At 44.7% G+C, this 27,817-nt stretch overlaps 1 protein-coding gene across 2 annotated transcripts in view; it reads left to right on the forward strand.

Moving 5' to 3' along the window:
• LOC147440592 (alpha/beta-Hydrolases superfamily protein) overlaps positions 1-27,817 on the forward strand; it is a 79,593-nt gene that overhangs the window by 49,794 nt on the left and 1,982 nt on the right. For both annotated transcript variants that reach the window (XM_086530309.1, XM_086530310.1), the window contains exons 4-7: positions 21,760-21,852; positions 21,982-22,047; positions 22,157-22,302; positions 22,483-22,591. In XM_086530309.1, coding sequence (XP_086386435.1) covers positions 21,760-21,852; positions 21,982-22,047; positions 22,157-22,302; positions 22,483-22,591 — 414 coding nt within the window. The remainder of the gene's footprint in view (positions 1-21,759; positions 21,853-21,981; positions 22,048-22,156; positions 22,303-22,482; positions 22,592-27,817) is intronic.

The following is a 27,817-nucleotide window of genomic DNA, read 5'->3' on the forward strand; positions in this document are numbered from 1 at the left end:
GTTTGACTCCGGTTTTAATGCTGGTTTTAGTGATTGGTGATTTTACTCCCGGGTAGAGTAGGGAAAAATGATGTTTGAGAATGCTTGCGGTTATTTGCGGGGGGAGTATTGAATGTTTGAAAAGTGTTGTTTTAACTCATGGCCAGACACTTGTGGTTATTTACGGGGGGAGTATTGTTGTTGTTACTCATGGCCCGGACCCTTGTGGTTATTTACGGGGGAAGTATTAAGAAGTCTGAACAGTGGTTACTTTCAGCATCTCGAAAGGACGTAGGTTGCGGATTCTGTCACAAACTGATGACGTGGCAGCTCTGCCCGTTGACGTGGACAACGTATGGATTCCGGCAAATGACGTGGACAACAGTACGGAATCCCGTGAATTGCGTTGACATGTTGACGTGGATGGGGTACGGCCATCGAGTCACATTAAAGTCGACATTGAAGAAACCACCTGTTCTACGGATGTGCATTGAAGATGAACTTGTTGATGTGATCGAGCGACGAGTCAACCAAATATTGAAGGCCACGAAGTCTCCAAAGAAACGCAGCAAGGGAACAGATTACCCCGGTTATTTGTGTCGACAATCTTCTTTTGCAAATGCACGGAAACAAAAGAAGTGTGTACGCTTCAAGGGTGTGTCCAGTTCCTAATCATCCTCTTTTGACAGTACCGATAGCTCTTTCTCTTCTGATTCCAGTGATGAGGATAGAAGGAGGATTCATACTCTTTTGGGAGTTCGGACTCAAATGACCAGATGTTTTATTCTAAGAGGAAACACTTTTATAGAGCCAATCAATACGGCTTTCTCGAAGATAAGAGCAAGAAGACCAAAGAATTCAAGGAGGGTGGACAGGTAGTAAAATTTGAAAGCTTTTCAGACTTTCGAACAGTTTGACATAGATTTTTCTGGAGGGCGTTATATAGAGCGCTTCAAGATTAGAAGTGCAACATTTTATTTGAAAGGAAATGCACGGACATGGTGATTCACTCTTCTATTAAGAAAATAAGCACAACAAAGTGGCTGAAGTTCAAGAGACTTTTTATTTCCTCATGGCTCACTCAAGAGTATGAATGTGACGTGATTACCGCATGGAATCTTTGGATGGTGAAGGCAGATACCCTAGATACTCATTGCGAGAGATTTTGGGATGTTTTTCTACCTACTTCATCCTTTAAAAAAAGATCAGTTTTACGCAGCAAATCGAGCGATTCTGCTATGGACTGCCCAAAGAAATACGAGATTACTGCTTGTTACAAAAATCTGAATCCATAAAGCAGTTGATGGGACATGCTAAGCAAGGCTTTGCTATGCATTCGGGTAACTTGACTTATCCATGAGATCAACCTTCAACAAGTGATGACATAAGCTAAAGACAGAAAGATTCACGACTCGGACTGACAAAGGAACAAAAAGACAAATATCTCAAAACGAGAAAGTGTTTTGAATGCGGGGAACAAGGACATATATTTGCGCAGTGCCCTAAAAAGGCACAAGAATGAGAACAACTGACAGATTGAAAATAGAATTTTGTGAGGAGATACTCGCTCTAAAACAGATACTAGATAGAAAATTGAAAAAGATATTGATGAGCTGACGATATTCGGCTTTATGAATTTATGAACGAATAATTATGAAATAGGAATTCCTCGAAATAGGTATTCCTCAAGATGACTTTGATTTATGTATGAATTGAATGTTTTTTGAAAGATTCTACTATTTGTGTACAGATAACAGATGAAATCGAGAATGAGATGATAACAAATTGGGAGCAATGACAACTCCAGAATGAATTCGATCATACTCGAGATAAGAATCATGAATTTTCAATCATGATGATTGATGATTGAATGAAACTGTGGTGAGGGCATCAAAAGTTCCAGAGGGATGAGATGGCTCCACAGTGATACGATGACTAGAGGTGAATGATTGAAACACTCTGTTCAGTTTGAGTGCAAGATTGAAACATTGAATGATTGACGAAATGACTGCAGCATTTCGGTCTTCAAAAATCTATGAACATGATTGCAATAAGGATTAGTTAATCCGACATCATTGAGGTTGAGTACGGATCTAGATGCGATTGCTAAATACATTGCCAGGAATCATGGTGCTAGATCAGAATGGATTCTATGTGATATGATTTGAATGTGATGTGACTGTCGTCTTTGTACAAGTGTTGGATTTGTGTCGTCTAGTGTGTCGGTACTTAGAGTTAGTGTCTACTGAATTGGTTTATAGCTTATGTCTTTTTTTGCAGGCGTAATCGAGGGCGATTGTAACAAACTTGGACACTCCAAGTCAAGGTTCTACCGCGACACAGCAGAGATTTACTTCAAAACAGTTCACAATTCACACTTGATTCGACACGGCCTGGCGTAGTTCCGTGCCTAGAGATATTGGCCCCAAAGACTGGCGCGCCTTTTAGTATTTCTTTATGTATCAATCTGTGTTCAAAGTACAAGAGAGTGGGAGGGTGCTCACTCTCAGATTCTGCGTCCAGATACTCTGAGAAGTGAGGCCCTGCTTCCTCGTGTATTGTTGGCTTCAAAAATCTTATCTTTCGTACTTAGGAAGGGTGGAACCTTTTGAGCACCTTCAATAATCTCAAATGGCGCCTTCCCCGTCTAAGAGTGAATCGTGTTATTGTAGGCAAATTCCACCAAAGGTAAAAACCTTTCCCATTGAGTCTTTTGATCCGAAACGTAAGACTTCAATAAATCCAGTACGACGGAATATGCAATCTCAGATTGCCCATCTGTCTGCGGGTGGAAAGATGACAAGAACTGCAACCGTGTGTCAATGTTCTCCCATATCGCCTTCCAAAACAAACTCGTAAATCGGGGATCTCTGTCAGAGACAATTGTCTCATGCATGCCATCTAATCTGAATATCTGGGCAGTGAACAGTCTCGCTAAGTGATCTGGCTTGACTGTTTTCTTCACTGGAATGAAATGAACCTGTTTGCTAAATCTGTCAATAACAGTCCAGATACAATCGTGCCCACTCTGTGTCTTTGGGAGATAAAAAATGAAATCCATAGCACAACTTTCCGAGGGGTGGGTGGGAATGGGTAAAGGCTGTAACAATCCCTGTGCTTTATGCCTGTCAAACTTGACCTTCTGGCATACCAAGCAACTGTGTACAAATTGTCCACGTCCTTCTCGAGTCTCGGCCAAAAGAAGTATTGCTTTACACCTTTCAAGGTGGTATCAATGCCACGGTGACCCGTAAATGGTGAAGAGTGGCATTCGGTTAGAACCTTTTCCCTCAACGGTTGTGTAACGCAGAACATCGTTTTCTTCATCAAGTAGCCATCCCGAATGGAATATCCCGCTACTACCTCCCCATTCTGTATTCGACCGAATACATCTGTAAAATCTGGATCTGTGGTGTACTGATCGACCATGTCCTCGAAGTTTCTATGATGTATCGCGGAAATAGCCAAGACCAACTGCTTCTGGGACACAAAGCATCTGCCACCAAGTTCTTCTATCCCTGCACATGGACAATGTGGAAGTGAAACTGTGACAAGATGTTCGCCCACCGCATGTGCTTTTTCGATAGCTGCTTCTGTGACAAGAAGTAGCGTAAACTCTGGTGATCTGTGAAGACCGTAAAATCGGCTCCGAGTAGGTAATGTCGCCATTGAGTAAGAGCATGGATAACTGCCAAAAGCTCTTTCTCATATATCTATGCTGTCAATTCTGGCCTTGAAAACAATCGGCTCTCATAGGCAATGACATGGCCTTCTTGTATTAAGAGGCACCCAGACTACGATACTTCGAATGACTTCTGCAAATTGGCAAAGTCAAAACTAGTCCTTTAGTCAATTTCTCTTTCAATGCCTAAAAAGCAGTCACGTGTGTGGGTCCCCACGAGAAAGGGACTTCTTTCTGTGTCAAGATATGCAAAGGGGAAGCAACCTTTGCAAACTTTCTAATGAACCGCCGATAGTAAGAACATAAGCCCAAGAAGCTTCTAACTTCATGGACATTCTTCAAATAAGGGCCAATCTCGTCTAGTCTCAATCTTGGCTGGGTCCATCTGCACTCCTGCTGCTGAGACGATGTGTCCCAAGAAGTGTATCTCTGATAAGAAAAATTCACTTTTCTTTGCATTGATCACCAACTTGTGATCTCTCAATCCATGAAAGACCTGTCATCCTTGGAGAAGACAATAATGTCATCAAAGAGAGTGCCAACAAAAGATCTGTACTCTCTGAAAATCTTGTCCATCATTCGGTTAAAGGTCGCTAAAGCATTGGTAAGGCCAAAAGGCATCACCAAAAATTCAAATAAATTGAAGATTGTCCGAAAAGCTGTCTTGTAGACATCTCCCGGCGCGATACGGATCTAATGATATCCGCTCTTCAAATCGATCCTGCTGAAACAAGAGGATCCCTGTAGTCCGTTAAGAATATCATCGATCCTCGGAATTGGAAATCTGTTCTTGATGGTGATTTTATTAAGAGCTCTATAATCAATGCACATTCTCCAAGATCCGTCTTTTTTCAAAACCAACAACACTGGAGAGCAGTAAGGTGAAGTACTTGGCTGGATAAGACCCTTTTCCAAGAGGTCTTTCACTTGGTTCATAATCTCTTCATTCTAAGCTCGGCTCACACGGTAAGGCGGCCGGTTCAGTGGTGTGCTTCCAAGTATCAGATCAATGGTATGATCCTCAGGACGAGCTGGTGGCAACTCGCCTGGCAGGCCCTCAGAAAAGCAATCGGCATGAGTGTGGAGAAAATCTTGGCGTTTTTTATCAAGGTCAGACATATTTGTCCTATGTTCATCATTCAACTCTTTCAGAAAGATTGAGTAAACAAACAGACTGGATTTCATTAATTTCGAAACGGCCAAAGCCGATAGAATAGGGACAGACTCGCTCTTCAGTTTCACATCAAGTACAATGTTTCGGCCCTTTTCAGTAGTCAATGTCGCTTTCTTCGCCCGATAATCGACCACGGCGTTGTTCTTATGGTACCAAGGGACTCCTAGGAGGACATCACAACCTTCCAAGGGCATTATATAGAAGTCCTCGTGCCCCAAATACCCTCGACAATGCAACCTAAGTTTGCCAATGACAGGTGTAATGGCCATGTCCCTGCTGGGTGCCGCTAGAATTGCCTCTACTTGTGGTCCCATCCAATCGGGTGTAATCTCGAGCCGCCCTGCCAATTCAGGTGAAATGAAGTTGGCCTTGGCTCCTCCATGAAAGAAAATCAGGGCTTCTTGATCTTTCACTTTGCCCCAAGCTCGGCAAAGTTCTGTACTTTCATCAATCGTGCTTGGGTCAGTACCCATGCAATCTGGAACTAGTCCTGCTTTCATCTTGCCTTTTCGTCCACGTTGCTCAGCTGCTTTCGAACTCTCTGGTTTGTCTTCATTCTGTTTTTGTTGTGCCTTTTTAGGGCACTTCGCGGAGATGTGCCCATGTTCTCCGCATTCAAAACACTTTTCCTCTTTGATGTAGTTGGCCCTCTCTCGAAGAGTGAGCCGGGGTCGTGAATCCTTATCTTTCTTTTCTTGGGGGCTCTTTTTCTTTCTACTTTCATTATTAGAAGTCTGTTCGGTTCTCTGAGTTAAGATCTTATGTGTGGGGTAAGTCAGATTGCCTGAATGTATGGCAAAACCCTGTTTTGCACGACCCATCAATTCTTTAATAGAATCTGACTTTTGTTTTAAGCAGTGATCTCGGATCTCTGTAGGAAGTCCGTAGCAAAACCGCTCAATCTGTTCTTTAAACGAGATCTTCTTAAATGAAGAAGCTAGTAGAAAAGAGCTTCAAAATCTCTCGCAATACGCGTCCAGAGAATCTCTGCCGGTCATCAGAAGATGATTCCAGCAGATCGTATATCTCGTTCATACTCCCTAGTCAGCCAAGAAGAAATAAAAAGCCTTTTGAATTTCAACGATTTAACCGGAGCTTCCTTGTTCAGTAGAAGGGTGGACCACTATGTTCAAGCATTTCCCTTACAGAAAGAGTGCCCTCCGAATCTTGGAGTGCTCTGAGTAATGCCCTTGAGAGAGAGCTATGTCAAACTGCTGTATGAAGGCCAAAGCCCTCAAAGCATCTCGGAATCCAGAAAAAGTGTCAAACTTAATTGACTGTCCACCTTCTTTAAATTCTCTAGCTTTCTTGCTTTTATCTTCGAGGAAGTCTTACTCGTTGGCTTTATAAAAATGCTTCTTCTTTGCGTAAAATCTGTGATCGTCGGAGTCCGAACTATCTGAGGATGAGGTATTTGTAGGATTTTCAGACACTGGGCGAAACTTAGGCTTCTTTGCCTTTTTCTTGCCCTTTCCAAAGCTTTGCTTTTTGCTTCGCTTTTTCTCTTTCCCGTCTTCTTTGCTCGAGTCAGAAGAGCTAGAAGAACTGTCAGAAGAAGAAGAAGAAGAACTGGATACTCCTTCAAATCGCACACTCTTCTTCTGCTTTCTTGGCGATGCAAAGGTAGATTGACGACCCAAATAACTTTCTTCTGCTTTTTGTCGTGCTTTTTGGCTTTGTTGTTTGCGTCCAAAAGCTGACTGATCCGTGTATCAACCACCTCTTCCAATTCTTGCTTTTTAAACATCCTCGGAGCAGGAGGTTTCTTGAGTGCCGATTTGATGGGTGGCTGTCACGAGGACGTGGCAGTTATTAACCATGTCACAGAGATGTGGCAACTGCTAACCTTGGTTGTTGGTTTCTTTCCAATGGGGTTTATTTTATTTGTTTAAGACCCTCTTTTTGAAGTAGCAAACGGTCGGACATTGTATGACCAATGTGAACGGTAGATTCACCCGCAGACGGGAAGTGGTCGGCACTGGAATTCGTATGGTAAGAGGATGTCTAGGCTCAGAGAAAGATCATATAGGTCCCCCCGTCGCACTTAGCAAGTTGGTGGATACTAGGAAGTGAACTCAATTAAGGCGTAAAGTCAAGGTGGGACTACCAACAAAAAGTATCCGACAGTTGGGCCACATTGCATTTTTGGATGCGGTCCCAATGAGGATAGATGGTCAGAAGACCAGTGGGAGCCCAACGGAAGCATCTCCTAAAATTTAGGGAACTGCTATTTTGGGCCGTGAAATGTGTTCGCGTCATTACCTCCGGTATGACTAGGGGAACATTTTATAACTCTGCCGCGAAGTCAACTGACGCGTCGGTTGGGATATTTTTAAGCGGCGAACCTGAAACGGGAAAATGCTTGAAAATGCGCCAAGTGTCACATTTTCGTGAACTTTCCTCTTGCAGAAAAATGGGCGCTGATTTTTATGCTGGGAGAGGCCTCATTTCAGCTTTTGTCACAGGTTAAGAGCTATGGAGTGCTTCCTTTCCCTCTCATGTACAGTGTGGTGCTAGGAGTGATGCCCTGCACACTACACACTGCTCTCTCTCTCTCCCCTACGTGCAGTTATGTGATGCCCCACAAGAGGGCTCCTCATTTGACTGATGTACAGTTGTGTGGGTTCATGCTTTTGTGCTGAGGCAAGAGCCTCCTTGAGCAGGAACAGGGGTAGCTAGCTGCTGCTCCAAAGTAGGCACTGGTGAGGGTCATAACCTCACCGTACAGGTGCAAAATCAGCACTGTGTATGCGCTGTAAATTCACTGTTTTTCAGCCATACGGATGCCAGGACCATTGGGAATCGTGCCCCACTGGCAGAGGATAGTTAGGGGACTGTTTGGGGCTGAAAACAGGGCAAAAACCAGTAAATACAGCGTGCTGAATTTACTGTTTTTGGACAGGAAGCAGAGGGTATACGACAGTGCAAGCGAGTTCCAGCAGGGGAATTGGTTTCGCGCAAGTTTTGGGGCTGTTATGCTACCGAAATTTGGCCAAATCAAATGGTATCTAGGTGGATACACGTGAAGGATTCCCAGGACCTTACCTTGTAATTTACCCTCCTAAAGAATAAAGAAATACCGAAAGGGGCGCCAATTTTGGGGCCTACAGGTTGTCGGCGTCTGCTCGGAGCATTCTAGCTTCCGAGCCGTGTGTGTATTCAAGTGTTAACTCCCGTCGCAGGTTCTCTTTGCAAAGTGCTCTGTGTGTGTGTGTAAAGTAAAGATTTTCGGGTGAAAGCCAACGCCTACCGCCCTACGGGCCGGTTACATGGTTCCATTGCCGGGATATCAATCACTCTTTCCTCAAAGAGTGAGCCTGGATTGTTCAGGGTAAAGACACACAGTGCAAGAACGCGGGGATTACACTATGGCTGACAAGGGGAAGGGAATTATGGAAGAGGGTTCCTCTCCAAAGGACAGGCAGGAGATTCCTATGGTTTTTGAGATTGGCGAGAGCTCACGGCCACGTCAGTCTGTACCTCCTGTCAACGTGAATGTCCCTCCAGTAGTACAGGGCTTTATGACAGGGCAACTTGAGGATGATGCGTTTAAGACTCAGTTAGTTGCCGCGGTGAATGTCTTTTCGCAGCTGGTGCAGAATCCGAGGTTTATGGAATTCTTGCAAGCGCCACCAGTGCAACAGCAAAATAGGCAACCTACGCCGCGTACGGAGCTTGTTGAAGCTCAAGCCCAGGTACTTCATGAGGCGCAGGAGGAAAGGGAACACTCGCATGTTGCGGAGTCGGGGGCTCCAAAGCAGGCTCCTCCCGTGCTTGAACAGGTGGCTAGAACGCCTATTCCACAGGTTATGCCAGTTCAGCCCGCCACCTTTCAGAGCCAGCATGCTGTCTTGAATGGGCAGGGAGCTGGATACCAGGCTATGCACTCAGTTTTTCCACCACCCACGGTACATCCTGGGTATTTCGGGGGTGGATCAGTGTTCCAAAGTATGGCTGGTTATGCGTCTGAAAGTCATCCGTACATGCCAGGAACAGTGTTCGGGGGTATGCAAGGCATCATGCCAAACCCCATGTATGGTACTATCGGCATGCAGCAAGGTTTCCACGGCAACCAGGGCCAGTTTGGGGTGCCACAGGGTCATTTTGGCATGGCTGGTTTTTCTGGACAGCAGCCAGATATCACACCTCTGACGCAAAATGTGAATGGCCAACACGTGCCGATCATGCCTAGTACAGTGCCCATGTTGCAGACCATCCCGTATGACAACTTGGGGGCACTAGAGAAGCCGAAGGCTTACAAAGAAGGTGGTGCAGCGGTAAAGTTCAGTACCTTCAGTGGTTTCGAGGATAAGACAAAGGCACTCACTTTCCTCCAGCAGTTTGATACAGCTTATGCGGGAGGGAATTTTACAGAGGCCTCGAAGGTCAGGAAAGCTGCCACTTTCTTAAAGGACAATGCGCTGACATGGTGGACGACATTGTTAATGCAAGGACAGGCACCCGCCACTTGGGTTTACTTCAAGCAAATGTTTGCATCTGCTTGGCTATCAAATGAATTTGAAGCCGATGTCCTGACAGATTGGCACCAGCTTACGGCAGCTTCGTGCAAGAGCTTGCTGGAGTACAATAGGAGGTTTTGTAAAGCATTACTCTCAGTGACCTCCTACAGATTTGTGCCATTGACAGAGCAGATAGAGAAGTATTGTTGTGGGCTGCCTAAAGGGCTTCGCGATTACTGTACAAAGAATAGAGTGGCTACCCTTACTCAGCTTATGGAAGTTGCGAACACTGGTCTTGCCCTGTTGAAAGGAGAGGACAGTGGATTTCCGAGCAGTGATAAAGGAGGGCAACAAAAGAAAAATTCAGCGAAGAAGCCCTTTGTGAAAACGGCTCCTGATGCGTCACAGGGGTTAGAAAAGGCCACCAAGGACAAGGATTCAGCTGGGACTTCTGGAGCGCAGGCAAAGAAACAGAAAAGGAAGCCTTTTGTGCGCAAGTCGCTCGAGGAAAAGAAGGTCCTAATGGCTGAAAACAAATGCTTTATATGCGAGCAGCCTGGTCATATTTCTATAAATTGTCCACAAAGGAAAAGGCCAGCTGACTCAGAGGATAAAGAAGACCAGAAAGGCAAGAAGCCTAAACCCACGGCAGGTTTAGTGCCAGACATGGTGGGTGACAGGCCCAGCACAGATGCCAGTGAGTTATGCAGGGCATGGGGTAAAGTTAGGGATCAGACGGCACTCATCTTCTTTGATCCAGGTGCCAAAGCCAACTTTATCTCACCAGAGTTAGCTATGAAGCTGGGCATCAGAGCTGAAGAGATGGGGTACACCGCAGAGGCAGGGTTGGCATGTCCTGGCCACTCAGAGTGTGTTACTCCCATCATTGGAAAACTGCGTCTGCATATTCAGTCGTATGTGGACACGGAAGAGTTTTACATCATGCCGCTGGAAGGTTGTGACGCCTTGTTGGGGATCCCGTGGATGTTCCGAGTGCATGGAGTCTTGGATGCCTACAACAAAAAGATCACTGTACAGCATAGGGGCAAAACTCACATCTTGGATGTAAAGCTTAAAGGAGAGTCAGTCCCTATTGTATCTGCTTCTGCTATCACTTCTGTAATAAAGAATCATCTTTCTGTGTACTTGATTTTTGCACGTGATGTCTCAGATAGTGATCAATCAAATTTATCTGTGTTAGATAAAGAAAGGTCAGCATTTTTGCAAAAGTTTAGTGACTGTTTTTTTTATTCATTACCGTCGCAATTGCCACCAGAGAGACCTGAGGACCATCGGATAGATTTGGTGCCAGGGTGTAGCCCACCAAATAGACCTCCCTACAGGGTTAGTGCGGCGCAACAGAAAGAGATTATGGGCCAGGTTGAGGAGTTATTAGAGAAGGGACTGACTCAGCCTAGTTCTTCACCTTTTTGCTCCCCAGTGCTCCTAGTGCAGAAGAAGGATGGCTCATGGCGCATGTGTATTGATTACCGTGCGTTGAATAAGAATACCATCAAGAATAGGTTTCCTATTCCTCGCATTGATGATATTCTTGATCGTTTAGAGGGTGCTGCAATTTTCAGCAGGATAGACCTTAAGAGTGGGTACCATCAGATTCATATAAGCCCAGAGGATGTGTACAAGACTGCGTTTAGAACGACATTTGGTCTTTATGAGTTTCTAGTGATGCCGTTTGGGCTAACAAATGCTCTTGCCACGTTCAACAGAATGATGGACCGGATTTTCCGCTCGCATCAACAGTTTGTTGGAACATTCTTCGATGACATGATTGTGTATTCGAAGAATGAAGAGGAGCATAGGCGTCACTTGACCATTGTGTTCGAAGAGCTGAGCAGTCACAGGTTACTTGTCAATCCTAAGAAAAGTGAATTCTTCCTCGAAGAGATCCACTTTCTGGGCCACATAGTCTCAAAGGATGGTGTTAGAATGGATCCCGCAAAGGTCGAAGCTATCAAGACATGGCCAGACTTGAAGACTGTGCACGATGTCAGAAGCTTCTTGGGATTGTGTTCCTACTATAGAAGGTTTATCATAAATTTTGCAGAGATAGCATCGCCTCTTCACGCATTGCAAAAGAAAGAGGTCACTTTCAGATGGACCCAAAAAGAGATTTCAGCTTTTAGTCTCTTAAAGGAAAAGTTGACTTCAAATCCAGTTATTGTTTTGCCAGATCTCAGGAAGTCATTTGTGGTCCAGTGTGACGCGTGTGGCAGTAGCATCGGAGCAGTGCTAATGCAAGATGGACGGGTTGTAGCCTATGAAAGCCGAATTTTGCAAGGGCCAGAGAGGACTATGCAAGTCTATGAGAAAGAACTCTTGGCCGTTATTCATGCGCTTTCTAGCTGGAAGCACTACCTCTTAGGTGCTGATTTTGTTTTCCAAACAGATCATCAGACCTTGCGATACTTCTTGACACAGTCAAAGTTATCCGAAAAGCATATGCGATGGGCAAACATTCTTTCCATGTTCCACTTCCAGATTATGCATGTGGAAGGCAAGAAGAATGTTGTGGCTGATGCGTTATCAAGAAAGCCACAAATTTCAGCTGTGTCAATTCCTTATCATCATGAGTTAGATGACATGAAGGAACAATATACTGCTGATGAAGATTTTGCAAGGATCTTTGAACAGTTACAAGAGGGGCAACATCACGAGCACTACCTCCTCAGAGATGGTTTTATGATGATGCATGGCAGACTTTGTGTCACTAGGCCACTGCGACATAAGGTCATGGAAGAGAGTCATGTCCCACCGTATGCAGGGCATCGTGGCATTGATGCAACAGTTAAAGCGGTAGAGACGTTCTTCTATTGGCCTACCTTGAGGAGAGATGTGGATGCCTTTGTGCGAGCATGCATAGTTTGCCAAAAGGTCAAGTTTGACAGGCAAAAGGCACCAGGGTTGTTACAACCACTGCCGATTCCGGATAAGCCATGGGAAAGCATTGCTATGGACTTTATCTTTGATCTTCCAAGGACGCCAACAGGGAATGATGGTATATGGACCATTATCTGCAGGTTCAGCAAGCAAGCCCATTTTATCCCTGTCAGGAAGAAGATAAAATCTGATCAGATGGCACGCTTGTTCATGTACAATGTGTTTAAGTACCATGGTATGCCACAATCGATTATCAGTGATCGTGATCCTCGCATGACTAGTTTGTTCTGGAGAGGATTGTTTGAGAACATGGGTACTACGCTCAAGTTCTCGTCTTCGTTTCATCCACAAACTGATAGACAGTCAGAAGAGGCCAATTCTACTGTCTTAGATCTGCTGAAATGCTATGTGTCAGATAATAAGGGCAAGTGGGAACAGTATTTGCCTATGCTTGAGTATGCGTACAATAATACGGTGCATTCGTCTACTGGCAAAGCACCTTTTGAAATTGTTGAAGGCGGCAAAAAGGTTCCTCCCATTTTGCACACAAAGGACAAGATCTTTGAGGCAGATCGATATGTTGAGAACATGGATGAGATGTATAAGAAGATTAAAGTTGCCTTAGAGAAGACTCAGGCAAAACAGAAAAAGGCTGCTGATCGTCACCGTCGTGAATTGCTACTATCACCTGGTGATTGGGTTCTCTTAAGGTTCGAAAAGGCAAGGTTAAAGAAGATGAAGGGCAAGGAACGGCTGTTTCCTAAGCTCAGCATGCGTTACTATGGGCCTTTTCAAGTGCTTGACAAGATCAGTGATGTGGCTTACAGGCTGAAATTGCCTGATGCGTGGAAGATTCATAATGCGTTTCACGTGAGTCTTCTAAGACCCTTCGTGGGTGATGTGCCAGAAGATATGCCAGTTGAGGATCAGCTAGAAGTTGAGGAACTTGATGAGATCCTGGTACCTGAGCAAGTTTTGGCACATAAGGACAGAAAAGTTAAAGGAAAAGTTGCAAGACGTTATTTGGTGAAGTTCAAGAACTATCCGCCTATGGATGCAAAGTGGATGGAAGAGCATGAACTGTCAGAGTCACCAAATGTATTGCAGCTTTACCTTGAAGCCTTTGGGTTACAGCCTACTTATGCCCCAACCCAACGTGTGCAAAGGAGGGGTAATGATAGAGCTAGTACATCAAATGTACATATGAATTCAGTGCCATAGATGGAAATGGCAAAAGTATGAAGGCCTCATTAAGTCATTTGTATCTATGTATGTTACGACCTTTCTTGCGGATACATGCGATGATAAAAGAGTGTTAATAGCACAAGATCATCAATGGCGTGTATTTATGGTATGCAATCGAGGACGTTTGCGATTTCAAGAGGGGGGTATGTCACGAGGACGTGGCAGTTATTAACCATGTCACAGAGATGTGGCAACTGCTAACCTTGGTTGTTGGTTTCTTTCCAATGGGGTTTATTTTATTTGTTTAAGACCCTCTTTTTGAAGTAGCAAACGGTCGGACATTGTATGGCCAATGTGAACGGTAGATTCACCCGCAGACGGGAAGTGGTCGGCACTGGAATTCGTATGGTAAGAGGATGTCTAGGCTCAGAGCAAGATCATATAGGTCCCCCTGTCGCACTTAGCAAGTTGGTGGATACTAGGAAGTGAACTCAATTAAGGCGTAAAGTCAAGGTGGGACTACCAACAAAAAGTATCCGACAGTTGGGCCACATTACATTTTTGGATGCGGTCCCAATGAGGATAGATGGTCAGAAGACCAGTGGGAGCCCAACGGAAGCATCTCCTAAAATTTAGGGAACTGCTATTTTGGGCCGTGAAATGTGTTCGCGTCATTACCTCCGGTATGACTAGGGGAACATTTTATAACTCTGCCGCGAAGTCAACTGACGCGTCGGTTGGGATATTTTTAAGCGGCGAACCTGAAACGGGAAAATGCTTGAAAATGCGCCAAGTGTCACATTTTCGTAAACTTTCCTCTTGCAAAAAAATGGGCGCTGATTTTTATGCTGGGAGAGGCCTCATTTCAGCTTTTGTCACAGGTTAAGAGCTATGGAGTGCTTCCTTTCCCTCTCATGTACAGTGTGGTGCTAGGAGTGATGCCCTGCACACTACACACTGCTCTCTCTCTCTCCCCTACGTGCAGTTATGTGATGCCCCACAAGAGGGCTCCTCATTTGACTGATGTATAGTTGTGTGGGTTCATGCTTTTGTGTTGAGGCAAGAGCCTCCTTGAGCAGGAACAGGGGTAGCTAGCTGCTGCTCCAAAGCAGGCACTAGTGAGGGTCATAACCTCACCGTACAGGTACAAAATCAGCACTGTGTATGCGCTGTAAATTCACTGTTTTTCACCCATACGGATGCCAGGACCATTGGGAATCGTGCCACACTGGCAGAGGACAGTTAGGGGACTGTTTGGGGCTGAAAACAGGGCAAAAACCAGTAAATACAGCGTGCTGAATTTACTGTTTTTGGACAGGAATCAGAGGGTATACGACAGTGCAAGCGAGTTCCAGCAGGGGAATTGGTTTCGCACAAGTTTTGGGGCTGTTATGCTGTCGAAATTTGGCCAAATCAAATGGTATCTAGGTGGATACACGTGAAGGATTCCCAGGACCTTACCTTGTAATTTACCCTCCTAAAGAATAAAGAAATACCGAAAGGGGCGCCAATTTTGGGGCCTACAAGTTGTCGGCGTCTGCTCGGAGCATTCTAGCTTCCGAGCCGTGTGTATTCAAGTGTTAACTCCCGTCGCAGGTTCTCTTTGCAAAGTGCTCTGTGTGTGTGTGTGTAAAGTAAAGATTTTCGGGTGAAAGCCAACGCCTACCGCCCTACGGGCCGGTTACAGTGGCTCTGTGGCCTTGTGCCACTGTGTGTGCTCCTCTTCGAAGGATGTCTGAGTCAAAATTTTTGCAAATTTCGTATTCTTCGCAATGTTGATCATCATCTTTGTCACTCGTAAACCAATTGTCGACGTTCCATCTCTTCAATCTCTGCCTGAGTAGGCCGAGGTGGGCCGTATTCTTCGTGAGAATCTTCTTCGTGATCTCTTCCCGCATCCCCAGATGTAGAAGAAGTCAACTGTTCTTTGTTGGAATCCATAAGTGTCGCCAGAAAAGGATCGGATTTCCCGGCAGAAAAGAAATCGGCCGCGCTCTGATATCACCGTAACAAACTTGGACACTCCAAGTCAAGATTCTACTGCGACGTAGCAGAGATTCACTTCAAAACAGTTTACAATTCACAGTTGATTCGACACAACATGGCGTAGTTCCGTGCCTAGAGATATTGGTCTCAAAGATTTTCTCCCCTTTCGGTATTTCTTTTTGTATTAATTTGTGTTCAAAGTACAAGAGAGTGGGAAGGTGCTCACTCTTAGACTCTGCGTCCAGATACTGTGAGAAGTGAGGCCCTGTCCACTTATTTGTTGGTTACAAGGGATGTCCAAAAGCAGACCCCCAAAAGCTGTCAACTTTAAAAGCTTCTTAAATAAAGCGACTGGCCCAAAAGTTATTCAACGCAAATCAAGGAATTCCGTACACTGTCAGCGTAAAAAGCGGAAATCCGTACGGCAGGCCACGTCAGCATTGTCAGCGCAAAACGCGGCGGAAAATCCGGAACTGCCACGTCAACCTATCTCCGCGTTTTGCGGGCCTATACGTTGCTGTGAGTGTGTCCGAGCATGCCACGTCACGAGTTTGTGAGAGCGATTACAATTCTTTCGAGAGAGGGGTACGTCACAAATTGATGACGTGGCGGTCGTGCCCGTTGACGTGGACAACAATACGGATTTCTACAGAAGACGTGGACAGCAGTACGGAATCTCTTGAATTGTGTCGGCATGCTGACGTGGCAGTTGTACTGACCTTTGTGTTTCGTGCTGACATGTGTACGGATTTCCGCAATTTGTGCTAATTGCTTTTGGGGGCAATTTTTGGACCAGATACTTTTGGGATTGATTGCTTTTGAATCAATTGCTTTTGCGGCATCCCTTGTAAGAATAAATAGAGCCCTTGGGGTCTCACTCTGCAGAGCATATGGACGGAGAGTCTGAGAGCAGAGGTCCCGCGGGAGTTGTAACTTTGCTCAAGCATTAATATAAAAAGAAACACTGAAAGGGGCGCTAGATTTTGGGGCCAATACCTCTAGGCACGGAACTATGCTGGGCCGTGTTGACTCCAATTTTTTAAAGTGTGATAAAGTTGTGAAGTATTTTAAGTGATTCTCTCGTGTATCGTGGTCGATTTCCGACTTGGGGTGATTAAGTCTGTAACAGTCTGGGGGGCGTGTTGTTGTAAAAGGCCTCTATATCTCATGGCCCGGACCTTTTTAGGTTATTTGCGGAAGTTGAGGGAGTCGATGAACAACGCATGCCCTGTGCTGGATGGTTATTTGTAGGGGGGTGTTCATCGGCGACTTTATGTTTCAATGTCTTGTAACATGCGTATGTGAGCATTTATGTTGCATTGTGATGTGCCAACCATGGAATATTCCTTATTGGATGAGATTTTTTTGGGAAACCAATGACCAAGGATATCAAGAGCTCTAATCTGGAATGAGACTCCTTAATAGATGAGATTTTTGTGGGAAGGCAACGACCCACGATATCAAGAGCCCTCATCTGGAATGAGAAAAGTGATTGTCCCTTGGAAATTTTTGAGCTAACTTGAGTTGTTTTGCAGATATGCTGTAATCGTGGACGATTACTTTCTTTCAAGAAGAGGGGATGTCACAAACTGCTGACGTGTAAGGCAGTGAAGAACGGAGCCAACCTTCAGATCCCGGCCGAGGAGCCTAAACCCTAGAAACAAGAGAAACAGTTTTACCAACTTGCAAAGTCTTGATGAGTGGCCTATTTTTAAAGAAGAGCTCCATTAACTTATGGGACCCTGTCCGATGGGACCAGGGAACCTAAAGCATAAAATAAAGGCGAAAAAGTTGATGACGTGACTGCTATACGGAACCCCCGCGAGACGTGTCGATATGCTGACGTGGCAGGCTATAACAGATAGGCCTGCAATTCGCGCTGATAGTGCCATTTGGCACTTGTACAGATTTTTGTAATTTGTGCTGGCAACTTTTCACGCCAGCTTTTGGACCAATTGCTTTTCAGTTATAGCTTTTTATGTAAACTGCTTTTGGGACTCGGCCACTCCTTGTCTCGTGTGTTGTGCATCTCTTTTAGTTTAGTTCTTATTTGAAGCGCTTAAAGTTGTTCAATCTGTTCTTTTCTATTGGCACGTGGTCTTGTTGTGTGCATCCCTGTTACAGTGGTACCAGAGCTTTAGGCGTGTGCTTTTCTGAAATCACACCGATCCTACCAAAGAGCAGACAGAGCAAGAATCTTCATGCTGGGAATTTTATTAAAGAACCTTCGTGTCTCGACCTGGGACTTATGAGCCACTTCCACCCTTACTCCATCGCTTATCGGCCGAGCTCTCGTCTTCATCGCTCTATCTTATAGGGCATAAGCCGTAAAGATTACTTGCAACAGAAGGATCAAAGAATTTTCCAACTGGCATTTTTCTCAGAGGTATCGCCATGCAGTGGTGGATGTCTATTGCTACCAAGCCGCACACTCCAATGACTTGGCAAGCTTTCAAGAAAATTTTTGCCCGAAGGTACATGTCTTCAGACATCGTTTCTTCGGAGTGCAGCTTCTGGTAGAGTGGGGTGCTTGCCAAGGAAACGACGCAGGTTGCGGCCTGGGGGGCAATTAGTTGTAAAAGGCCTGTTTATCTCATGGCCCGGACCTTTTTAGGTTATTTGTGGGAGGAGTGATGAGGCAGTCATTGGACAGCTCATGGCCCGGACCTGGATGGTTATTGGCGAGGGGAGTGTTCATCGGCGACTTTATGTTTCTATGTCTTGTAACATGCATATGCGAGCATTTGTGCTACATTGTGATGTGCCAACCATTCCTTATTGGATGGGATTTTTGTGGGAAACCAACGACCAGGATATCAAGAGCTCCAATCTGGAATGAGACTCCTTATTGGATGAGATTTTTCTGGGAAGCCAACGACCTAGGTTATCAAGAGCTCCAATGTGGAATGAAAAAACTGATTGTCCCTCAGAAATTTTTGAGCTAACTTGAGTTGTTTTGCAGATATGCTGTACTTGCGGATGATTACTTTCTTTCAAGAAGGGGGGATGTCACAAACTGTTGACATGTGAAGCCATTGAAGAACAGAGTCAACATGCAGATCGGGGCCAAGGAGCCTAAACCTTAGATACAGTAGAAGCAACAGAAGAAGTTTTACCAACTTGCAAACTCTTGACGAGTGGCCTATTTTTAAAGAAGAGTTCCCACCAACTTATGAGACCCCGTCCAATGGGGCCAAGGAAACCTAAAGCATAAAATAAAGGCGAAAAAGTTGATGACATGGCTGCTATACAGAACCCCCGTTGCAAAACGCTCTAATATGCTGATGTGGCAGGCTGTACGGATAGTCCCGCGATTCGCGCTGACAGTGCCACATGGCACTTGTACGGATTTTCGTAATTTGTGCTGGTATCTTTTCACGCCAGCTTTTGGACCAGTTTCTTTTGAGTTTATAGCTTTTCCTGTAAACTGCTTTTGGGAGGCCAAGGGCTCATTCTCTGGCACGCTTCTATGTGAAGGTGCGGAGCCTGAAGTACTGGCATTGTACTAAGTTGAAGCAATATAAAAAAATACCGAAAGGGGCGCCAACGTTTGGGGCCAGTGCTCTCTTGGGGTGGAACTCCGCCACTCCTCGTCTCATGTGTCGTGCATCTCTTTTAATTTAGTTGTTATTTGAAGTGCTTAAATTTGTTTAGTCTGTTCTTTTCCGTTGGCACGTGGTGCCGTGGTGCCCGTCCCCGTTACAATAGTAGGGATTGGCATATGGACTCCAACTGTTGTATCTAGGTGGCGGTGGGGGAGGTGGTGGCAACGACAGTGGCAGAGGTGGTTGCACAGGGTCAACATCAGATGGTTGCACCATATTTCTGAAAACTCCCCCAATCGGAATAGAGAAGTACAATGGCCCTAAACTGTGGTGCCATTTTTGGTAGTTCTTTATATTACTTCAACAAAGTACAATCGTGTGGCTCTGCTCTGCAACTCCTGTGGGTAGTGAATGCCCAATACACTATTTAAAGGTCCTTGGCCTCACCAAAAGCAACTCACATGAAAAGCATATGATCTAAACGCATGTGGTTCAAAAGCTCCTGCCCAGAGGGCTGTCCGTATAGTGCTGCCATGTGAGCTACCACTTCCGCAAATTGTGGGGCTATCTGTAAGACATGCCATATTAGTTTCTATTCAAAACTATGTGTTTGTGAGTTTGCTTTGCTTTTTTGGTTAGGCCCCTCCGCCAATGTTCTGCAAGTTGTCGGGTCAGGATTTTTATTTCTAAACCAATTTATCTTTTAGGCCCCTCGGCCGGCTTCAGTAAGTTGGTACAACTTTTTTTTTGCTTCTTCTTCTGTTAGGGTTTAGGCACCTCGGTTGGATCTACAGGTTGGCTAGGCTTAGGATCAGAGAGTCCTAACCCCCTTTCTCTTAAGTGGTCGTCACATCAACGGTTTGTGACATTTTCCCTTCCTCACATATCATTTGGAGATCATTTGTGCTAATTTTTTCGATTTCATACTTCTTTTAGTGCTAGGCTTCATTATGGCTGAGTCTGCCCTTGATCTCCGGAGTCATGACAGAAACTCAGTACGCTGAAGTTTGTGTTGATGTATGCTCATGCGTGTGTGCGTGTGGTGTGTGTTGTGTTGGGGAGCATATGTTAGTACCTAGTTCTACACCCACTATTGGGCACTGACGACGTTAGTGGGGATGTCGTGGTATTTAGTCAATACTATGCATGATGGAGCTGATGGTTATATCATCTTGTGGGTGACTACCATGGGTCTATACCTTGCACTTTTCTTCAAGGGTGAATGTGGGCTTATCCTGGATTCATCTAGGTATATTTTTTAGTCGTATAGCGGACATGCAGACTTCACATTGTGAAGTTTTCGTCCGAGTTACGACCAGTTGATATTGTGCTAATTCTTTCTATCTTTTGTGGTGCGTATGCCCTATCAACTACCTCATTTGTGCTAATTTTTTCGATTTCATGCTTCTTTTAGTGCTAGGCTTCATTATGGCGGAGTCTGCCCTTGATCTCCGGAGTCATGACAGAAACTCAGTACGCTGAACTTTGTGTTGATGTATGCTCATGTGTGTGCGCGTGTGGTGTGTGTTGTGTTGGGGAGCATATGTTAGTACCTAGTTCTACACCCACTATTGGGCACTGACGACGTTAGTGGGGATGTCGTGGTATTTAGTCAATACTATGCATGATGGAGCTGATGGTTATATCGTCTTGTGGGTGACTACCATGGGTCTATACCTTGCACTTTTCTTCAAGGGTGAATGTGGGCTTATCCTGGATTCATCTAGGTATATCATTTGCCCTTCTTTTGAGGAGAGTAGGTATACAGTTTGGCTTCGTCATGTGGGGTGTATTTTCATGGCTCATGCACCTACAAGGAGAACGGCTTTTTTACGAGTGTTTTGACACTGACCTGGTGCTCATGCTGATAGCAGACGGATACTACAGAGGCGCTTTGAACATGATCCTAGAGATAGTCAAACAGGGCGATCCATAGTCTAGAGGTGAGATATATACCACACTAGTCAGCATCACATTGTGGAACGTATGAGGGCTCGTTGCCTCCACGTTCTCAATGCGGCTCCATTGGTTTTACTGGAGGTGCTCTCCAACCTTTGGCTCGACATTATCCACTCTCTTTGGAGTCGGTGGGATACATCAGACGTGCTTGATACATGCGGGCCTTTGTTGTTCCTTCCCTCCTTATAGATTGGTCGCATATATGGGTTGCCTGCGTGATGTAATTTACGTGGCTGGTTGCTCATGCCTGGTTCACTAGGGGATAGTCGTGCCATACGCATTGCTCATGATCCCACGTGCATTCAAAGTCATTTTCATTCCGTAGTCTTCTAAACCGTGTTTGAGTTGATGCTCAATGAATGGGCTTTAGTTATTGGTGGCTTCAAGTGGTGAAACAACCAGCCTGCTTAAAGATATTAGGTTACTTTTGTGATCCATTCCAACTGACTTGCCATGAGATTTAATGGAGCGAGCTTTAAAGTTCTACAATATCTTTATTGAATGATATTATTCTTTCTATGTACTTTAAAGTAGCAAGCTTTAGAGCTCTGACATGTCGTTATTTCTTTAGATTTTTCTGCAGAACACGAGGTCCTAAAACACATGGGTCTAATTCAAAGGTTATGCTTTATGTCAGTCGATTCTTATGGTCATTTCTTTAATGGGGTAAATCCAACTTCTAGTAACAAGTTTTGTAGAGAAAACTGCTAACTAGCCTCTTCAGTGGGCAGAGGACCTTAATTGCAAGTACAATGGCAAGTTAGTTGCAATAAGCAAGGGCTGTTGGTTGGCCATGCAATATCTTCTCGTCTTTTTGCAACCAACTGTTTATTCATCAATGTTAATGTCTCTTGTTATGCATTCAGCAAGTAATGCAACCTTACTCTGTAGGATGCTATGGAGCTTGATCAACTTATTACGTACTTGATTGATAAAGAGGGGTCCAATGGTGTAATGCTTCTGGGACACAGCACTGGTTGCCAAGTAAGTATCATTAGAGCTGGCATTGACAAACTAGTTCACTGTCAAAAACCATCCCGTAGTATTAATTCCATCTCTTTTACTTTCTTTTGAGGATTTTCATCGACAAGATAGTGCATTCTCTGAATGTAGGACATTGTGCATTACATGCGCGTGGGAACACACTACTCAAGAGCTGTTAGAGGGACAATCTTACAGGTGACATGTCTCAAACGTGCGTTTTTGGAGTCATTTATTATTGCTTATTGGTCAAAGAAAATCGTTCGAAGCAGAAATGCATGTCTGAGCAGGCCTCCTGTCTGAGCAGGCTCCTGTCAGTGATAGAGAGTACAGGGCTACTCTTCCTGGAACAGCAGGAATGATTGATTTAGCTGCTGAAATGATAAAACAAGGCAGATCAATGGATCTTATGCCTCGTGAAGCATCACCAGAGGCCCCAATTACAGCATATAGGTAAGTTTCTGGAACATGCACTAAAGTCCATGTTTCTGTGAAAATTTGATGGTATGCAATGGTAATGCTTTTGTTTCAAATTATGTGCAAGTGTGTCTTTCTGATCTTAGTTTCAGTTTTACTCTTTCATTAGCAGTGCCAAATTGATTGACATGAACTCTCCATGCGTATTCTGCGAAGGTACCATTCTTTATGCGCTTTCTTGGGAGATGATGACATGTTCAGTTCTGATTTGACAGACCAACAGCTCCGTGTGAGACTTGGACATATGTCGAGAGTTCATTGCCAGGTCAGTGTATATTCATAGGATTCTATGAAAAGGTGTTTTGTTGTTTACAAAGGCAGGAGACAGTCTCTTTTTCATGTTCTTCATGGTACTGATGTTGCATAAAGTTTATAGTCTTGGCAAGGTGTTCAGAACGGTAGCATGACTAGCACTGTCAGATTCTTGCTGAAAAAGCTCAAGCTCAGCACATGCCCATAATCAGATTTCAAATCTGCTATACTAGATTGTAGGAAAAAAGCATGCAATGTCCTCACACAACATTGCAGGTTACTGTTCTTTAGGTCTTCACTGTATTTATCCTCTTGTATAAGTTTGAAGATAGTGCCATTAGTGCCAATGGTTGAACTTGGGATTATAAACTAGATGCCACACTCCTCCAGGATGCTGTTTGGCACATTTGAAACATGAAAGATTTGGGGCAATTGAGCCCTAACATTGTCATTTTTTATTTTATCTTACCCTTTGGAATAGCCTGCATTTCCTTACGTGAAATTTTTCCTTGTTGAGCTCTAGAGTTGTGTACTTGTATTATTGGGACTCGCGATGCTATTAGTGGAATTTTTACAACCATTAGCCTATATTGTATAGTTCGCTGACATGGATAACTTAGTTTACCGGCCGATGCAGATAGACGAGATTGATACTTTTTGAGGGAATTGTGTGTGTTGTGTGTGCGCGCGCGCGTGTGAATGAATATTTTGGACTTTGGACATCTTAAACCTAAAAAGTTTTCAATTGAGTATGTTAAGATGAGAGGTGTCACGAGTACGTGGCAATTGCTAACTTGAGTTGTTGGTTTCTTTTCAATGATTTTTGTTTAATTTTTGGGACCCTCAATTTGCTCTCGCGCATCTCTCTCCCCTTTGCACATATGGTTATGCCCCACTAGTTGGGATTCTCAGATGACCATGTATAATTCGGGGGTTTTATGCACGTTTGCCAAGGCAAGAGCTTTCTGTACAGGAACCGGATTAGCTAATTGCTAATCCCCTTCAAGTACGCACAGTGCCACGCGAAGGAATGCGAGAACGGAGGAAGACTCCACAGCTAGGCGAGCATATCTATCTTTGGGGAGACCCGGGGGAGCAGCAAGCTCTGCACAAATAATCTTGTGCGGTATAGAGGCCTTTGCCCTAATCATCCGAGAAATCATAGAGACCTCTCCATCCATCTCCATCCATCAGTATTGCCAGCTCGCCTATGATGGCCTACTGATGATTCCCATATCTGCACCCATAGAGCATAGCTGAAGTAACCAATGTGTCAAATAGACACAACTTTGTTTGAGGTTCCCGAAACTGAATCTGCGAACACATTCTCTCCATGCTCCCCAAAGGTGCATATGCTCTTGTCAGCAATGTAGGGGAGAGTGGCATCCCTGTTTCACTCCAACAATGGAGTGAATCTGCTAAGATAACCTCGAGAGTACGAACCTGCCCCACGAGTGTCTTGTATGAAGCCATGACTCCCCAAATCAGCTCTGTTGGTACTCCCATCTTCTGTAGTCTTTGCATTAGTCGAGTTCAAGGAAGCGTCTCAAATGCTTTGCGAAAATCCACAAAGGTACAATAAATCCTCCTACCATGTGATACAGCTCTGAGTGTCAATATATGATCAAGAGTAGAAAAGCCCCTCGTGAAACCTGCCTGGCCTGATACCCGTATGCCTGCTCTTGCTGCCAATCTACTCGACCTTTGCTCAAGAATGGATGCATACAACCTAGCTATTGTGTGCCCAATTATGATAGTACGGTAATTCCTCGGTATCATGGGGTCTCCTGCCTTGAATATAGGCCATAGTAGACATGCATCTGGAAAACCCTCACATATGGCTCAGTTGAACATTACTGCAAGAACCTCTGCAAGCATATCTCTAGCATGTATAATGTGCTCCACCATCAATCCATCATGATCATATGCTCTCCTGGTCCTCATCCTATCAATGACTTTCTTTACCATCTCAGCGGTAAAGAAAGTGCATGTCTGTAGGCCTGGCTCCGGAGGGTCGGGTAGAGATTGCTGTCATGGAATTGTGTAAAGAAATGCTGCATATGCGTCCCGAATCTCAGTTGATGTGATAGCTGGTGGGGGAAATGCTCACGAAAAAATCTACATGCCTCGCCTGAGTCTTGGTTCATGAATAGCTTGCACAACTCCTCCTCTAACTGAGCAAGGTAAGTCCTCTTCTTCCGTCTACTAGGCGTCGGAAGGCTATCTATGACTGCCTATGAGTAATGGCTCCCAGGAACACCTCTCTCTGAAGTGTGGCTCTCATCTCTCTACACTCCTCATCATACCAACTGTTCTAGGGCATACTCCCAAAACGTCGTTTGTGCTCGGGTGGGAAGAAGTTTTATCAACTTACAAAAGTCTTGCCGAGTGGCCTAAATGTTAAATTATGGGACCCCGTTTGATGGTGGCCCAAGTTCGTAGGCTTTAAAAACATTAAAATAAAGCAGTTCACACACCCAAAACTCTACATAGCGCAAAACAGATGACGTAACACAACTGTACAGTAGCCCCGGAATTTACGTTGATAGGCTGTCCAGACTGCATTTGGAAATCGCGTTGACAGTGCCATTTGGTAGGAGTTCATATTTCCGCGTTCTGCACTAACAGCTGGTTGACGTGGCAGCAGGTGTATGGAATTCCTAAAATTACAATGGCTGTTTTTAGAGGCCAAATGCTTTTAGGAATCGATGTTTTTCATGTATTGCTTTTGGATACGCCCTGGGCCTATAAATGGGCTTAGTCTTTGGCACGTCTTCGCGTGGGAGAGAGTACGGGTTTGTACTGTGTTGCAACAATATAAAGAAATACCAAAAGTACAGAAGAGAGAGTACTGGCTTGTATTGTGTTGCAGCAATATAAAGAAACACCAAAAGGGGCGTAGGGTTTGGGGCTAGTGCTCTCTTGGGGTGGAACTCTGCCACTCTCCGTCTCGTGTGTCACTCATCTCTTTCAATTCAGTTGTTATTTGAAGTGCTTAAAGTTGTTTAGTCTGTTCTTTTTTGTTGGCACTTGGTGCCCTTCTGTTACAATGGAATTTGAGCTTGAGGTGTGTTTCTGAAAGCATACCGGTCCTTCAAAAGCAGATAGAGCAAGACGGCTCTTCTAGATTTTACAGATTTTTTTATTTATTCAAAGAAATCTTTTTGTCCCTGCCCTGAACTTATTAGCCACTCCCACCCTCAGTCCATCGTGCATCGAGCGCGCTCTCGTCTTCATTGCTTCGTCTTACGGGGCATAAGTCATAAAGAACCCAAGACCACTTGCAAGAGAAGAAGCTCCTCTCGACAAACCCTACGCATTGACTCGGGCAGATCTTTCGGGCCACAGCTTTTCTCAGAAGCAGTGCCATGCAATGGTGGATGTTTATAGCTATCAAGTCGCACACTCCAAGGACTTGGCAAGCTGTAAAGTAATTTTTTGCCTGAAGTTGCATGCTTTTTGGACATCTTCCTTCGGAGTGTAGTTTCTTGCATAGTGGGTATCTTGTGTCACAAACTGTTGACGTGTCAAGTCACTGAAGAGCAGAGCCAACCTTCAGATCACGGCTGAGGGGCCTAAGACCTAAGAAGAATAAGCAACAACAGAAGAAGAAGTCCTACCAACTTATGGGACCCCGTTCGATGGGGCCCAAGTGACATAAAGGGATTAAAATAAAGCAGGACCCACACACACACACACACAAGACTTGCGTAGCTGATGACGTGGCAGCAATACGAACGCTCCGAAAATTGCATTGACATGCTGACATGGCAGCCTGTACGGATTTACGCGATTTGCGTTGTTGACGTGGCAGTTGTACGGATTTTCGTAAATTACGCTGGCAGCTTTTGGCCATTGCTTTTGGACCAAATGCTTTTGAGTTTGAAGGCTTTTCATGTAAACTGCTTTTGGGCCTAGGGCCTTTAAATATGAGGCCATGGGCTCATTCTTTGGCATGCTTCCTAGACAAGGTGCAGAGTCTGGAGTACCTGCTTGTACTGTGTTGATGCAATATAAAGAAATATCGAAAGGGGCGCCAAGGTTTGGGGCCAATACTCTCTGGGATGGAATTCCGCAACTCCGTGTCGCGTGTCGTCTCTCTCTTTTAGTTCAGCTGTTATTGAAGTGCTAAAAGTCTGTTCAGTTTGTTCTTTTCTATTGGCACGTGGTGCCTGTCTTGTGACAGTGTATCAGAGCATCAGGCGTGTGCTTTTTTGAAAGCATACCGGTCCTAAAGAAGAGTAGACAGAGCAAACCAGAGACTACTTGAATTTTATTTGAGTATCTTCGGATATGTGAGCATTTGCGTTGCATTGTGATGTGTCAACCACTGAATATTTCTAATTGGATGAGATTGCCTGGGTATGTAATTTTAGTGCATCAAGACACCCGTAGAAGATCAATACGGTCTGGGTGTGATGGCTAATTTTACTACGTCGGAATATCAAGAGTTCTGATGTGGACGAAAGGAGAAGCCAACTCCTTGATCAAAAGAGCCGAAAGGAGAAGCCAACTCCTTAATAAAAAAAAGAGCAAATTTATTGGTCCCTTGGAATGACCCTCGGAAATGTTTGAGCTAACTTGAATTGTTTTGCAGATATGCTGTAATCGCGGACGATTACTTTCTTTCAAAAAGAGGGATGTCACAAACTGCTACGTGTCAAGTCACTGAAGAGCAGAGCCAACCTTCAGATCACGGCCGAGGGGCCTAAAACCTAAGAAGAACAAGCAACAGCGGAAGAAGAAGTCCTACCAACTTATGGGACCCCGTTCGATGGGGCCCAGGTGATATAAAGGGATTAAAATAAAGCTGGACCCACACACACACACACAAAGACTTGCGCAGCTGATGATGTGGCAGCAGTACAGATGCTCCGGAAGTTGCGTTGACATGTTGACGTGGCAGCTTGTACGGATTTCCGCGATTTGCGCTGTTGATGTGGCAGTTGTACGGATTTCTGTAAATTACGTTGGCAGCTTTTGGGCATTGTTTTTGGACCAAATGCTTTTGAGTTTGAAGGCTTTTCATGTAAACTCCTTTTGGGCCTTTAGATATGAGGCCATGGGCTCATTCTCTGGCATGCTTCCTGGAGAAGGTGCAGAGTCTGGAGTACCGGCTTGTACTGTGTTGATGCAATATAAAGAAACACCGAAAGGGGTGCCAAGGTTTGGGGCCAATACTCTCTTGGGTGGAATTCCGCCACTCCGTGTCGCATGTCGTCTCTCTCTTTCAGTTCAA

This window comes from Adiantum capillus-veneris, chromosome 15 (assembly GCF_014529385.1).
Source record: "Adiantum capillus-veneris isolate H3 chromosome 15, ASM1452938v2, whole genome shotgun sequence".
NCBI lineage: Eukaryota > Viridiplantae > Streptophyta > Polypodiopsida > Polypodiales > Pteridaceae > Adiantum > Adiantum capillus-veneris.